The following is a 13,154-nucleotide window of genomic DNA, read 5'->3' as shown; positions in this document are numbered from 1 at the left end:
TTGGAAGAGGAAGCATGCCATAGTGAACGTTGAGTCAGGAAGCCCTGGATTCAAGTCTTTGCTTGGGCACTTCTTAACAGTGTATCTAGGGCAGGGCTTCTTACACTTTTTCCATTTGCAATTACTTTTTGCCTGAGAAATTGTTACAGGACCCTGGGTATAAAGGTATATGAGAGAGGCATACAAACTAAACATTTAATGATAATAAATCATAATTTTATGATCCCTACATTCAGTTACAAGACCTCATCTGAGATTGTGATCCACAGTTTAAAAAGCTTTAATCCAGGGCACATCCCCAAACTATTTTGATTCTCATTGTCTTCATTGGTAAAATGAAGGAGTTGGGCTTGGTAGTCTCTAAGGTTCCTTTGAGCTGCTCTAAGTGTGTGATCTAGTGTACCCCAAAGATACATTTGTGTATGATTTGACAGTGAAATGAAGCGAAGTCACTCCTCATTACAGTGAATTGAATTGGAAGATGATATGCAGCAGGATCCAAAATATTGTGATGTTTCTTGTCTGCAAGATAAGTAACTTTATTGCTCATTTAATAGAGTGCTTTTATTCTACTCAGAAACTTCATATAGTCAGGGAGCTTTTATAACTAGCTCCCTGAGCTTTTCAAACTTTTTCATAGGTTAGTAAGTGATTTCCCATTTGCTGCATGAGGGAACAGATGAAGAGAGGATCATTGACTTGCCTCTGATTATATTATGTAGGTAGTTAGTAGGTTAGGCCTAGGCGCCTCCCTCCCCTTCTCCCCCCAATCTTTAACATTCTTATTTACAAGTATGGAAGAGATCTATTTGTGACTGAACTTTTTTCCTCTTAGGAAGAAGAACCAGAACCAGCAGTGATCAGAGCTCACCCTGTGCCACACTATGGGGTACCCTTTAAGCCCCGAATCCCAGAGCAGAGGACTGTGGAGATTTGCCCCTTCTCCTTTGATTCCCGGGACAAAGAACGGCAATTACAAAAAGAGAAGAAAGTAAAGGAACTACAAAAAGGAGAGGTAGCTGTTTGGTTTTTTGCACTGAGACTGAATGATGAATATAGTGAACCTGTCAAAGGTGGGGCCTTTCATTGTTAAAGTCTAAGTATTTTCCTATTTCTGAATTCATTCAGTCCTCAAAATAAAAGAGTCAGTTATGTGATACAACAACCCAGAAAAGCCAATGAGATCTTATGCTCAATATGTGGCATCCAGGATGAGTCCCACTCTATTTTGTTCAATGAGATTTGTAATATTGTGTACTCTTTGGGTTCCACATTTTAGAAGGGTTGGTTACAGACTAGTGCCACCAGGATGGTCATTTGTCAAGGAATATATCCTAAGTATTGGTTTAGATAAGTAGGAAAGTGTAGAGAAGAAAATGACTTGGGAGAGGGCTTCCAACCATGAAATATTACTGTTTGGAAGAAAGGATGGGAAAACTGTGACCAATGGGTAAAAGTTGTAATAAGCAAACCTACTCAATATTAGATATTTTTTTTCCCCACAATTAGAATTGTCTAGCAGTGGAATGGGCTGCTGGAACAACTAGTAAATTCTCTCTTAATTTGAGGGGGAGGAAGGGAAGACTCAGTGAAGACCTGATGAGATGTAGAAACGATTCCTTCATGGAGTAAAGGATTAGACTTTTGCATTAGAATCCAAAATTAGAAGGGATTTAACAGGTTGGTTATCTAGTCCATATGATATCTAATGAACTCTACAATATTTCTAACCAATACTCATTTAACCCCGCTCACCAAAAGCACTCTCTTCTACTTTTGGAAGGCTCTGATTGTTAGGAAACTTTTCTTTATATCATAAGCTAAAGTCAGCTGTTTGCAGCTTCCATGTATTTTTTTAGTTCATACCTTAGAACTTCTGTATTAGAGAAGAGCCATCCAGCCTCATTTTATAGACATATAAGTTCTCATTTTATAGGCAGGTGCTTAGAAACATAAAGTAGATTTCTGTGACTTCCAAAGGCTTCCTTAAACCCTCGTCCCCTTATTGTGTCATGAAGGCATCTCTCAGCTTGATGAACTTTGTTGATTATCAGTGCTGTGGGGATATTCTTGAAATGCCACTGAGAAGTAACTAAAGTTTAATCATGGATGTAGAAAAGTCAGATCATCCCATATCCTTTTAAAACCCATAGAATTATGAATTACTAACACTATACATTGCTTTAAGGCAGGAACTGTTTTTGTTTTTTTGTATTTTTATGGCTTAGCATAATACTAGACAAATGTTAGATACTTAATAGGTATCTTGAATAAAACATGGACTTTGTAATCCTGTTTATTCACTCATTTAAACTTTATTTATTTATTTTAAAGTGCTGAGAGTGGGTCCACAGACTTTATCAGACTCTCCAGTCCATGACAAAGAAAAAGTTAGGAATCCCTGTACTAGATCTTGCTGCAGTTAATATCTTGACTTGCATTCCTTCTCTAAACTCTTAGAAATTTAGACAGTTCCTTCATATAAATTTGACTCCCCTGTGGCAGTTGCAGAGCCATGCATCTCTGTTGACTCTGGCTCTAGCAGATTGCTGCAGCCTCATTTAAGAGTTCCATTATGAGTTAGGCCATGGCTGGGCCTAGCCATGCAGAGCCCCATGAAGGGGCAGGTGGGGAAGTCTGTGAAATGGTGCATTTACATTAAGTGAGAACTGTCTGGCCATTTAGATTCTTTTGCTCACTGGGATTATTAAGTAGCAGGAAAAGCTAGGAGTCAGAAATATAGATGTGACATGTTGTAAATATGGACCCATCCTTGATATTTAGAAACTAGTACTCACAACTCAATGGGAGAGATTTCTGCTGCTGACTATTTGCTTTCCACCTTGTCTGAGGAATTGATGTAGAATGAGGACTTTGTGTATATACAGGATTAGGTCATACAGAAAGATTTTGGTACTTCAAGAAAAAACATCCCTCCAGTGTTCAGCTTGAATATGGCCTTGTTTGAAAAGTTAAGTTCTTCAGAACCAGCTACACCTAGCAAAAGAACACTGGGAAATGAGTGTGGCCTACAACATAGCATTTACACTCTTTCTGTTGTTGTTTGCTTGCATTTTTGTTTTTCTTCCCAGGTTATTTTTATCTTTCTAAACCTGATTTTTCTTGTGTAATAAGGGAACTGTATAAATATATACATATATAGTATTTATGATATACTTTAACATGTTTAACATATATGAGACTGCCTGTCATCTAGGGGAGGGGGTGGAGGAAGGAAGGGAAAAGTTGGAACAGAAGTTTTTGCAGGGATCAATGTTGAAAAATTACCCATGCATATTTTCTGTTAATAAAAAGCTATAATAATTTTTAAAAAATGTAAGTTCTTCTGGGTCAGTCTTGCCCTATGGGAGAGCCCTCATAAGACCTCATTGGTCTGTCTCTGTGTGTGGTGAAGAAATTGTGGGTTATGATTTGAGCAGATCATATTGCTGTCAGTAGTAATCACTGATGATAACCAGTCCTTGATCAATTTGGCTGGGCATATTTGAGACTGGAGCTCTGAGGAACCTCATCTATGTCTTGTAGTAAATTGTATTTTATACTTACTTGCTTTTGTCTTTTCCTTTGTTTGGGATCAGGTGCCTAAATTCAAGGCACATCCCCTGCCTCACTTTGACACTATCAGTCTTCCAGAGAAGAAAGTGAAGAATCCAACCCAGCTTGAACCTTTCCACCTACAGACAGATGAGAGAGGAGCTCTTAAGGCTCAGACCTGGAAGCAGCAGGTGGGGACAAAAGGGAGAGCATTCGAGAAGTTACTAAGAACAGATGGATTGGAAGTCTGTCTTGAAAGCTGACATCAGGATTATATTTCAGAAAGTATCATATCCCAGCAATTAACTAGGACATGTCACAATTTACTAGATTTCCTTGAAGGGGACAATGTCTTTAAAAACTTTAATCAGTTTGTTAACTGATTTTTTTCACATTCTGGAACTTTGTAAACCTAATTGTCATACTCTATTATATTCGTACATTGAAGAGCGGAGTATGGATAATAGGAATACTTTCTCAATAGAATGTGCTATAAGTAACTTTGCTAAATAGTAGATAATGTGAAAATGGTAAATCAGTTATCTGCTAAATATTTCCTTATTTGAGATCTGAGTCCTTGGCTTATCTGGAAAAAATTGAGAAGCCCTAAATCTCCCATTGTTTTCATAAGTTATTTAGAGTCTCTGTCCAAAGGAAACTATGACCTGATCCCTTGTGTGGGAAATCCCTTCCCCTGCATCAAAGAATTCTACTTTCCAAGAATTGGTTGAATTCCTACTACTGGGAGATGTTTTCTGGCAGAGTGTCCAATTTGGGTGGTTTTTATTTTGTGATGTGCATATTTAAGTTGCCTATTGTCTAAATATGTTTAATTCAGGTTTCTATAATCTCCCCTTAGGGTGGAGAGTTTCCTTTACCAGTGAGAATTGAGCTGGAGAACTGTATCCAATCTCTGTGTAGTTGACTTTTTTTTTTCCTCTTTATTTTCTAAAGCTTGAAGAAGATTTAAAGCAGCAGAAAGAAGCAGCTTGCTTCAAAGCTCGTCCAAACACTGTCATCCATCAGGAGCCCTTTGTCCCCAAAAAGGAAAAAAAGCCAGTATCAGGTGGGATTATTGTGTACACTTCCAGAGTGCTTGGATTGGTGATTGAGGAAGCTGCAGTAAGGCTGACTCCCAGGGCTCAGGAAACTAGAGATTTTTAAGTTCAGCTTAGTCATTTGTGTTGGGGTCATAATGTGCCACTAAAAGAAGCAGGTGTTTTTGGAAAATGGGTGAGTTTCTTCCTTTGCCTTCTAGGGAATTTGGTCACTGCGTTCAGTTTTGAGAGGCAAAATGTGCCTGGGACCAAGAGCTTGGGTCAATGGGAAGAGCAGCTGTAGAGTATCATATAGATGAGGGCAATAAGAACCAAGTCTTCTCTTCTGGCATTAGGATTCTAGATGTCCTCTTCAGGACATCTGAAGCAATTAGAATTGCTTTAATGAAATTGTGGTGTGAATGGTTTTCTGAGTGCTTGTCTAGTTGGGATCCCTAGGTTCTGAGGACCAGCTCTTCTTCTTTTCCAAGGGCCTTTCTGGCTCTGGCATCCTATGATTCTGGTCCTGTGCATTTTTAAACTTTCTCTTTTAAAATATATAATCAGGCATTGTATAGCCCTGAATTTCTTAGTGTACATCTACAGATGATTATTGGTCTGTCAGCCATTGCCATTGCCAGACAGCATAATAGGGGGTAGTTCAGATTCTGTCTTGGCTTCTTCTGTTGACTGAGCCAAGTCACTTAAGTTCTGTGGGTCTTAGTTTCCTTATTTGTAGATGGAGCAGGTTAAACTAGTCTTTCTAAATCTTCTTTTAACCCTAAATACCATTGAACTGGAAATCCTGTTTTCTAAATAGTTTTTGACCTTTTAGTTGTACTGATATTCTCCTCTCTATTTTTTCTTTTTTCTTTCTTTTCTTTTCTTTCTTTTTTTTTTTTTGTAAGTAAAAGACAAAATCAGCTGCTATCAAGAATTAAAGTTTGTTTTTTTTTAACTTGTAGGAAATATTTTGAGGTCTACTTACATTCAACCTAATTTATATTTATGGTACTATATGATGATAACTGTTTGAAAAGATGACCTGAAACATTGTAAAGTAGTCCATTCTTACAGAGTTAAAATAGTCTCTAGTACTTGTCATTCAGTCTTTTTTAGTCATCTCTGACTCTTCATGTATCTACGGGCTTTTCTTGACAATGATACCTTAGTGGTTTGTCATTTCCTTCTCAAGCTCATTTTTATTGAAGAGGAAACTAAAGCAGACAGGATTAAATGACTTACCTATGTTCATACTAGTAAATGGCTAAGGTTGGATTTTAACTCAGGTCTTCCTGACTCCAGACTTGGTACTCTATTTTAGCTCTTCTGATCTCTAATATACCAAATTTAATAAGGCATAAAAATGCAAAAATCCATTTAAGAAAATTTTTTGACAAATTTTTTGAGTATTGCAAGCTTATCAGATGACAGAGAATCTAGGAGTAAAATTTACATCATTAAAAATAGTTTTTGTAAATTTTTACTCTTTAGTTGTTAGCAATTATATCAAATCCTAGAGATGAAAAATGTAAAGAAATATTATTCCCCTCCCCACCTCCTGGGGAAGAACAGCTCTCTTTGGCTATTTAATAGGCTTCAATGGATCATCATTCTCTCCAAGTCTTTTGAAATGCAGGGGAAAAACAAATTAAGTGTGTGTGTGTGTGTGTGTGTGTGTGTGTGTGTGTGCGCGTGCGTGCGCGCACTAGCGGTGTGCTATCAGAAAGGGCTCTCTATACAGAAAGTCACTTCTTCTTTCTAGAAAACAATTCCTTCCTTTGAGGGAAGTGGGAATTACTCCCATATCTATGCATTCAAGCCCAGTTAAGTCTAATTTTCCTGCAATTTAGATAAATGTTGTCCGGCCCATAATGCAACATGATTCCATAGGAAAAAAAGTTTTTTTTCTATTTTTCTTTTTTCTATTGTATTTTATATACATTATCTCATTTGATCCTCACAACAATCCTGTGAGGTAAATGCTATTAACTTCTTAATTATCAGTAGAAGCTTAATAACTATATTTAAGTTCATTTCTATGCATAAAGCATCAGAACACTTTCAGTTTTTTCCTCCGAGTCTGTATTCTCTATTTATTCATATTCACTTTTATATAGATAATTGAAATTGGTATATAATCCATTTGTCAGGTTCTGCTTTTTTCTTTGTACTATTTTGTAAGTCTTTTCAAATTTCTTTGTATGTTTCATCTTTGTACATCTTTGTTGTTTCATGACATTTCACTGCATGAGTATGCCACAATTAACTTAATCATTCCTCTGTTGGTCACACTGTTTTAAGTCTTTTGCAATTTCTCATAATACTTCAGTGAAAATCTTTGGAACAGACAACTTTTTTGGTGTGTTTTAATGATACTTGTACTTTTCCTAATGAAGGAATTTTGGGGTTCAAATGTGTACTTAGATTTCGTAACCTTTATTACCTCCTGTTTTGTTTTCTAGAAAGATTATACCAATTTTTAATTCCATTGGCACGGAATAATCACCCCTGTTTTGCCATTGTCCTTTTACTGTTTAGTTGTTTTTAACTATTTTTTACCAATTTGATAGATATGAGATGATATCTTGATTCATATTTTTAATTATTAGATAAGTTAAACATTTTTTCAAATAGTTATTAACAATTTCTGCCAATTTTTGAAAATTGTGTTACTTTCTTTATTCACAGATTGAAAATATCTAAAATGAAATTTTTATGTCATAGTTTCAATAAGCATTTTCCCCAAGCTGTTATTTTTAGTAAAATAGAACATTTTAAAATTTCTCATCATAGTCAAACACGTCTGTCCTGTCTCCATTGATTTCTTCTATTTGTTGACTTGAATGAAATTTGTCTACTTTTCATAGTTGAGATCAAATTCTTTTTTTATGTTTATATCTCATTCTGCTGGAATTCAGAGATTATTTGATATGTGGGTCTGAATTTCTTTTTCACCAAACTGACAGCCATCTTCTCAAGTACATTTTAAAAATAATTTATCCTTTCCTCAATTACTATTTTCTAAATACAATTTTCAATTGCCAATCTTTTGTACATATTGTGCATCCATTCAGTTGTATTGGTCTACATATATATATATATATATATATATTTTTTTTTTGGTCTATTAGCAGTTTTGATAATCTCTTTGTAATATATTTTAAAGTGTGTACAGGGTTCCTTTTATATATTTTCTTTTCAGCATGCTCTTAATACTCTTTTTTTCCCATGCAAATTTGTTTATGATTGTGTCTGGCTCTATAAAGATTCTCTTTGTCTATCTCCATACTCAGAGGACCTTTCTGGTTCCATAGTTCAGGAACCTTTTCAGCTGGCCACAGAAAGGAGGGCCAGAGAACGACAGGAATTTGAGAAACAAATAGCTGAGATTGAAGCACAGAAAGCCCAGAAGCTTGAGGAAGCCAGGCAGCGGGAAGAAGAGCAGAAGAAAGAAGAACTAGCTAAACTGCGGCAAGAACTGGTAACTGAATATTTTCATGAATTAATTCTAGTTTGTCTCAGTCTTGTTAGAGGAACCTTAGATGCACATTGCTGTTTTCTGCTAGCAATGGCAGTTGGATTGCTCTCTGGCATATGTTTTAGACCAAATAAGCAAATCTTTTATTGGAACAAGTCGCTGGATATTAAGGATGGGATTTTAAGAATCCCTCAAAGGGCTAACCTACATCAGATGATATAGTGTATTTTTTTAATAGAGTGGGATAAAAAAATGTTATTTTAGAGTAAAATTATAAAAATTTTTGCATTTCTTAATCTGTCTGGTCTAAGTAGTGTTAATTAGTTCTCTTCCTCACCTGTGGTATAGTGCATACTTCATTGATGTTAGCATTATGAGACTTGGGTCTTGGTGACTCTGAGCAAATTACTTAACCTCTTAGAACTCCATTTTCTTTATCTGTACGTGAATGAAAGAGCATTCATTAACCCTTTATTCCAAGCACACTTAACACAATTCTCCAATCATCATGCTAAACTTTGGGGATGAAAATAGAAAAATTGAGATGGTTTTTGCCTTCTTGGAGTTCACAAAGTTAAGTTCAACTCTATATCAAATGGAAAGGCCCAGAAGTTCCAACAGGGCAAGGATGGGCAATTGGCAAGGCTGTGGGATCCTTAGGTTATCTATCAGTAGGTAAGTGGATGTGCTGAGGTGTGTAAGAGGAGCAAGGTAGATAGCCTAGGGTCCCTTAAGAGGCTGTGGCAGAAAGAATGGTGAAACCTGATTGTTCCATCATTAGAAAGAAAAGAATTGACAGCAAATCCATCCCTTCTTGCTGTATTAACAGGCAGCTTGTACTGGATTTGGGATGGCATTGGATGGGGAGAAGAGTACCCCTTCTGGTGGATAGTCTTCCTCCTATCTTGACATCCCAAATAGGTCCTAGAGAATAGGAATAGTGGTATACGATTTAGGGTAATTGTAAGGAAAGCATATTAAATTTTAAAATGTCATAAAAATATTAGCTGTCATTATTGTTGTTAGTGAGATTTGGCACAATGTGTTTGAAAATACCAAAATTATCCCTGAAGACAAATATGATACTATGTTTTAGCTTATAGATTACGATCTAACTCTCTTTCCCTCTACTTCCTACTTTGTGCCCACAACTATAGTCAGGCAAAACTCTCCTTTTCCCTTGTTGTTTAGTCATGTCTGACTTTATGTGACCCCATGGATTTTGCCCATGAACTTTTCTTGGCAAAGATCCTGAAGTAGTTTATTATTTCTTTCTCCAATGTGTCCCTATTATCCAGATGGATAACTGAGGCAAATAGGGGTTAAATATCCTGCTCAGGGTATCACAGTTAGTGTCTGATGCCAAATATGAATTCAGATTTTGCTGCTTCCAAGTCCAGTGCTCTCTCCACTGCACCTTCTTTTCCCTTTAGATATTCCATCTTCAGTTCTATTTTCCTGCCTTTGTGAGCACCAGGTAGAGATGTGGGTATTCTCAGCTGGAGTAAGCAAGGCTTGTCCTTTTAGCCTGTCTTGCTGAAGCCATGGCACTGAAATAATAACTCACATATTATAGCACTCAAAGATAAGTGCTTTTTTTTTTTTTTTTTTTTTTTTTACAACTTTGGTATTTTTTATCTCTTAACAAATAATGAACTAACAAATGAGAAATTAAGGGATTTTTCACAAATAGTAAGTAATAAGTTCATTGTGGGAGCTGAAATTCAAATCCAAATCCCTCACAGTAGGTCTGGTTGCCTTCCTGTAATCCTATGCAGTTTCTGATCATGCTTGAGCAATCAGCCTTCCTTGACTGAGCTTTATGAACTTCTCCTTTGAATTCCCATTCCTTCATTCAATGCCGACCATAGTTCATGCTCTTCTTACCCTAATGGCTATTTAGTCTCATTAGTCCTTCCATTGATAATGGATTTTTAGTAATTTATGCGGCTCTTTGCTACATCTTACTGCTAGAACTTTAATGGATTTGGGAAGATAATGCAGGAATAGCAGAAAGAGGACCACATGTGGAGTCAGGACCTGAGTTCAAGTTCTGACTGCCACTTATTATCTGGGTAATTTGTGTAATCTTTCCCATCTCTGTTCCTCAGCTTCTTCACTTGTGAAATTAGAAGTTGGCCTACATAGTCTTGAAGGTCTTTCTGTAGTTCCAAATCCGTGGATTATTTTAGTGGAATTGATTCTATAGTGCATGAGTTTCTACTATTGGATTTAGCAGTTTTTCATAGGCTGTGTTGTTTTGTTTGCTATTGTTTCATATTCACCTAACTAGACTTTAAGCTTCAGGAGCAATAGAAAAATGATTTATATCCCTTATATAAGCACCTAGCCCAATGTTGGGTAACAAGAGTGCCCATTCACCTTCCTCTACATCCTCTCCCAAGATGATTTTGTTACTATACTTATGCAGTTTTTAATGCTTTGTAGTTTATTTAATGACTCCTTTTTGGTAAAGGGAGAATGCCATACTTGTCATCCATTTATACATAAGGAATGATTTAATCTGAAATGGTTCGAAATTGGGGTGAAATCAAATTTTTTTTCTTTTAGCCCAACTGTCCATTAAGTTACATAAAGAACATTGGAAATTGAATGACATTTCCACAATAGATGATTGCCATTTTTTTCTTTTGTATCCTCTATAGGTACACAAGGCGAATCCTATCCGCAAATACCAGAGTGTACAAGTGAAGCCCAGTGATCAGCCCTTGACCTTACCAGTATCTCCCAAGTTTTCTACCAGATTCCAGTGTTAAGCTACAGCTTCCTGTGTTTGCATGTGCTCTTTCCATGTGGGAGATGGACGCACAGTCTACTACAAGTCAAGAGTCTTTTCATGCTTTTATCACTGGGCATGTTGGACACATTTCTACCAACTGTCTTAATTGTGTTTCACTCTTGAAGACTTTCAGACTTTGGAATTAATTCAAGAAAACCATTATGATGTCCATAATGGATTTTGTCCAATCTAGCCACACAGTTGCTTCCTTTCAGCACAGATTGGTCATTAATGTGGGTCTTAATTCTTCTAATACAAATTTCAACATAGTGTAACCTATTAGCTCATTCTTTTTTTAAAACAAGAAAATAAAGATACTTATATTTAGAGACTCAGCACTTAAGTCATAATTGGAGGTGAGGATCTCTGCTTAACTACTTTCCTTTTTTCATTCTCTCACCTTTCTCTTCTCAACTTTTGCTTTCTTTTAGGAGAGTAGGGTTGGCTCTAGAGATAAGTAATTAATCATGAACTCTTAGCTTTCAGTTGCTAAGAGAGAGAAAACTAGCCTAAGCAAATCTTTATTTATACTAATGAGTGATAAGACCACATGGATAAATTAAATTCACAGATGCTCCAGAAAACTTTATTGTTGCCATCACTTAAAGCTCATGTACCACATCTTTGCCAGAGCTATTATAAGAAACATTTAATGGATATGAACTTTGCATCTTTTTTTTCTCCCATTTCCCCAAACCATTCCCTTAGACCCTCCAAACACACGTTTCCTATGGTGTTGCCAACAAGCTAGAATCTGGAGGGGGAAAGGAAGAGGAGAGGAAGTGAAAAAAACACTGAATAGAATAATAAAATCTCTGTTAAGAAGAGTTGGAAGGAACCAGGGAAATCCTTTAATCTAGCTGCCATCCATACCTTATAGAATAATCCCATCCACAAGATTACCAAAAGGTGCTTTTCCCACCTTTATTTTAAGGATTCTGAAATGAAGATCTTATTCCACTTTTGAATAGCTAATAATTTATATTGAGTCATAATTTGCATATCCCTGAAATAAATTTGTTTAAACACTTTCAGTTTGTATTTAAGAAAGAATTTATGAGATTTCAGTAGAAGTCTGTTCTTTTTGGTAACTGGATCCAGGGAAACTCTGAAAATAGTTTGGGGTATTTGTACTAAAGAAAAAATTACTTATGCTAATTCTTTATTAATGATCAGCTTGCACTGATAACTAGTTGTAAGTCCAACTATTTATTAATTCATGCCAACCATAAGGTTTTCTAATAGGTTGAAATAAAATAAATTGTCCTTTGCTTGTGTCATCCTGTCCTGGATATTATACAGGATGTAAACCTTGCAGCTTGATGTTTATGTGAACATATTTGACTTAAGCAAATGGACTGATCAGAAAATTGATTATATTGTTGTCCAAACTCTGGATTCGATATGGGTGCCCCTGGTATATAATTAGTATTTGTGAAGAACACTGTTTTCTTCTCCAAAAATAATAGATCAGCCTTCTCCTCATTATGACATATAGATAACCCAGAATTCTTGAAGCTATGGCAACAGAGAATCAACTTTGAATCCTACTAAATATGGGATCAGTATTGGACTACATTTCACCATGAATTGGACTAATTAAGCTTGAAGTGGCTTATTACCAAATTGGCTACATCAAGCCCAAGCCCTTTTTTTATTTTAAATGTTTAATAATTGGTGGCTTTTATTTTCTACTGTCCATATCTCTCTCATCCTGCAGTAAAGAGAGATGTGTTGTCTTTCTCTTGTCCAAACTTGGTTATTTTAATCACACAGTATTCAGTTTTATTTTCTTGTTTTTTCTACTCATGTTATTTTAGTCATTGTATATATAATTTTCCTTGTTCTGCTTACTTCATTCTGCATCAATTCTTATAAGTCTTCCAATCTTTCTTTTAGTTCTTAATATTGATTATATCTAAAATCATTTCATTTTTGTAGTGCAGTCTGGTTAGCCATTTCACAATTGATGAGTATCCTACTTTTGTGTTCTGTTTGTGGCTATCAAAACCAAAAAGTCCTCCCATGAGAATTGGGGAGATGGTTAATTTGGAGAAAAATCTTTGCAGCAAACTTTTCTGTCAAATCTCATAAAATTTATAAGGAACTTGGTTCAAATTTTAAGAAGAGCCATTCCCTCTTGTTTGTCAAAGGATATGAACATTTTTTTAAGGAAAAAAAACTTAAGCTACCCATAGCCATGTGAAAAAATGTTCCAGTTGTTATTTGTTAGAGAAATGAACATTAAACAATTCTAATATTCCACTTCATACCCATCAGA

General features: G+C 35.8%; 1 protein-coding gene across 6 annotated transcripts in view; it reads left to right on the top strand.

The window, feature by feature from the left end:
- TPX2 (TPX2 microtubule nucleation factor) overlaps positions 1-11,208 on the top strand; it is a 63,110-nt gene extending 51,902 nt beyond the window's left edge. For 5 of the 6 annotated variants that reach the window (XM_051979379.1, XM_051979383.1, XM_051979378.1 and 2 more), the window contains 5 exons: positions 836-1,015; positions 3,600-3,746; positions 4,510-4,621; positions 7,889-8,076; positions 10,740-11,208. In XM_051979379.1, the coding sequence (XP_051835339.1) occupies positions 836-1,015; positions 3,600-3,746; positions 4,510-4,621; positions 7,889-8,076; positions 10,740-10,850 (738 nt within the window). In that variant the 3' untranslated portion in view covers positions 10,851-11,208. The remainder of the gene's footprint in view (positions 1-835; positions 1,016-3,599; positions 3,747-4,509; positions 4,622-7,888; positions 8,077-10,739) is intronic. The other variant, XM_051979382.1, reaches the window with a different exon arrangement.
- Positions 11,209-13,154: the final 1,946 nt, after the last annotated feature.

The sequence above is a fragment of the Antechinus flavipes genome, chromosome 2 (assembly GCF_016432865.1).
Source record: "Antechinus flavipes isolate AdamAnt ecotype Samford, QLD, Australia chromosome 2, AdamAnt_v2, whole genome shotgun sequence".
Classification (NCBI taxonomy): domain Eukaryota; kingdom Metazoa; phylum Chordata; class Mammalia; order Dasyuromorphia; family Dasyuridae; genus Antechinus; species Antechinus flavipes.
This window is presented reverse-complemented; position numbering and strand designations above follow the sequence as displayed.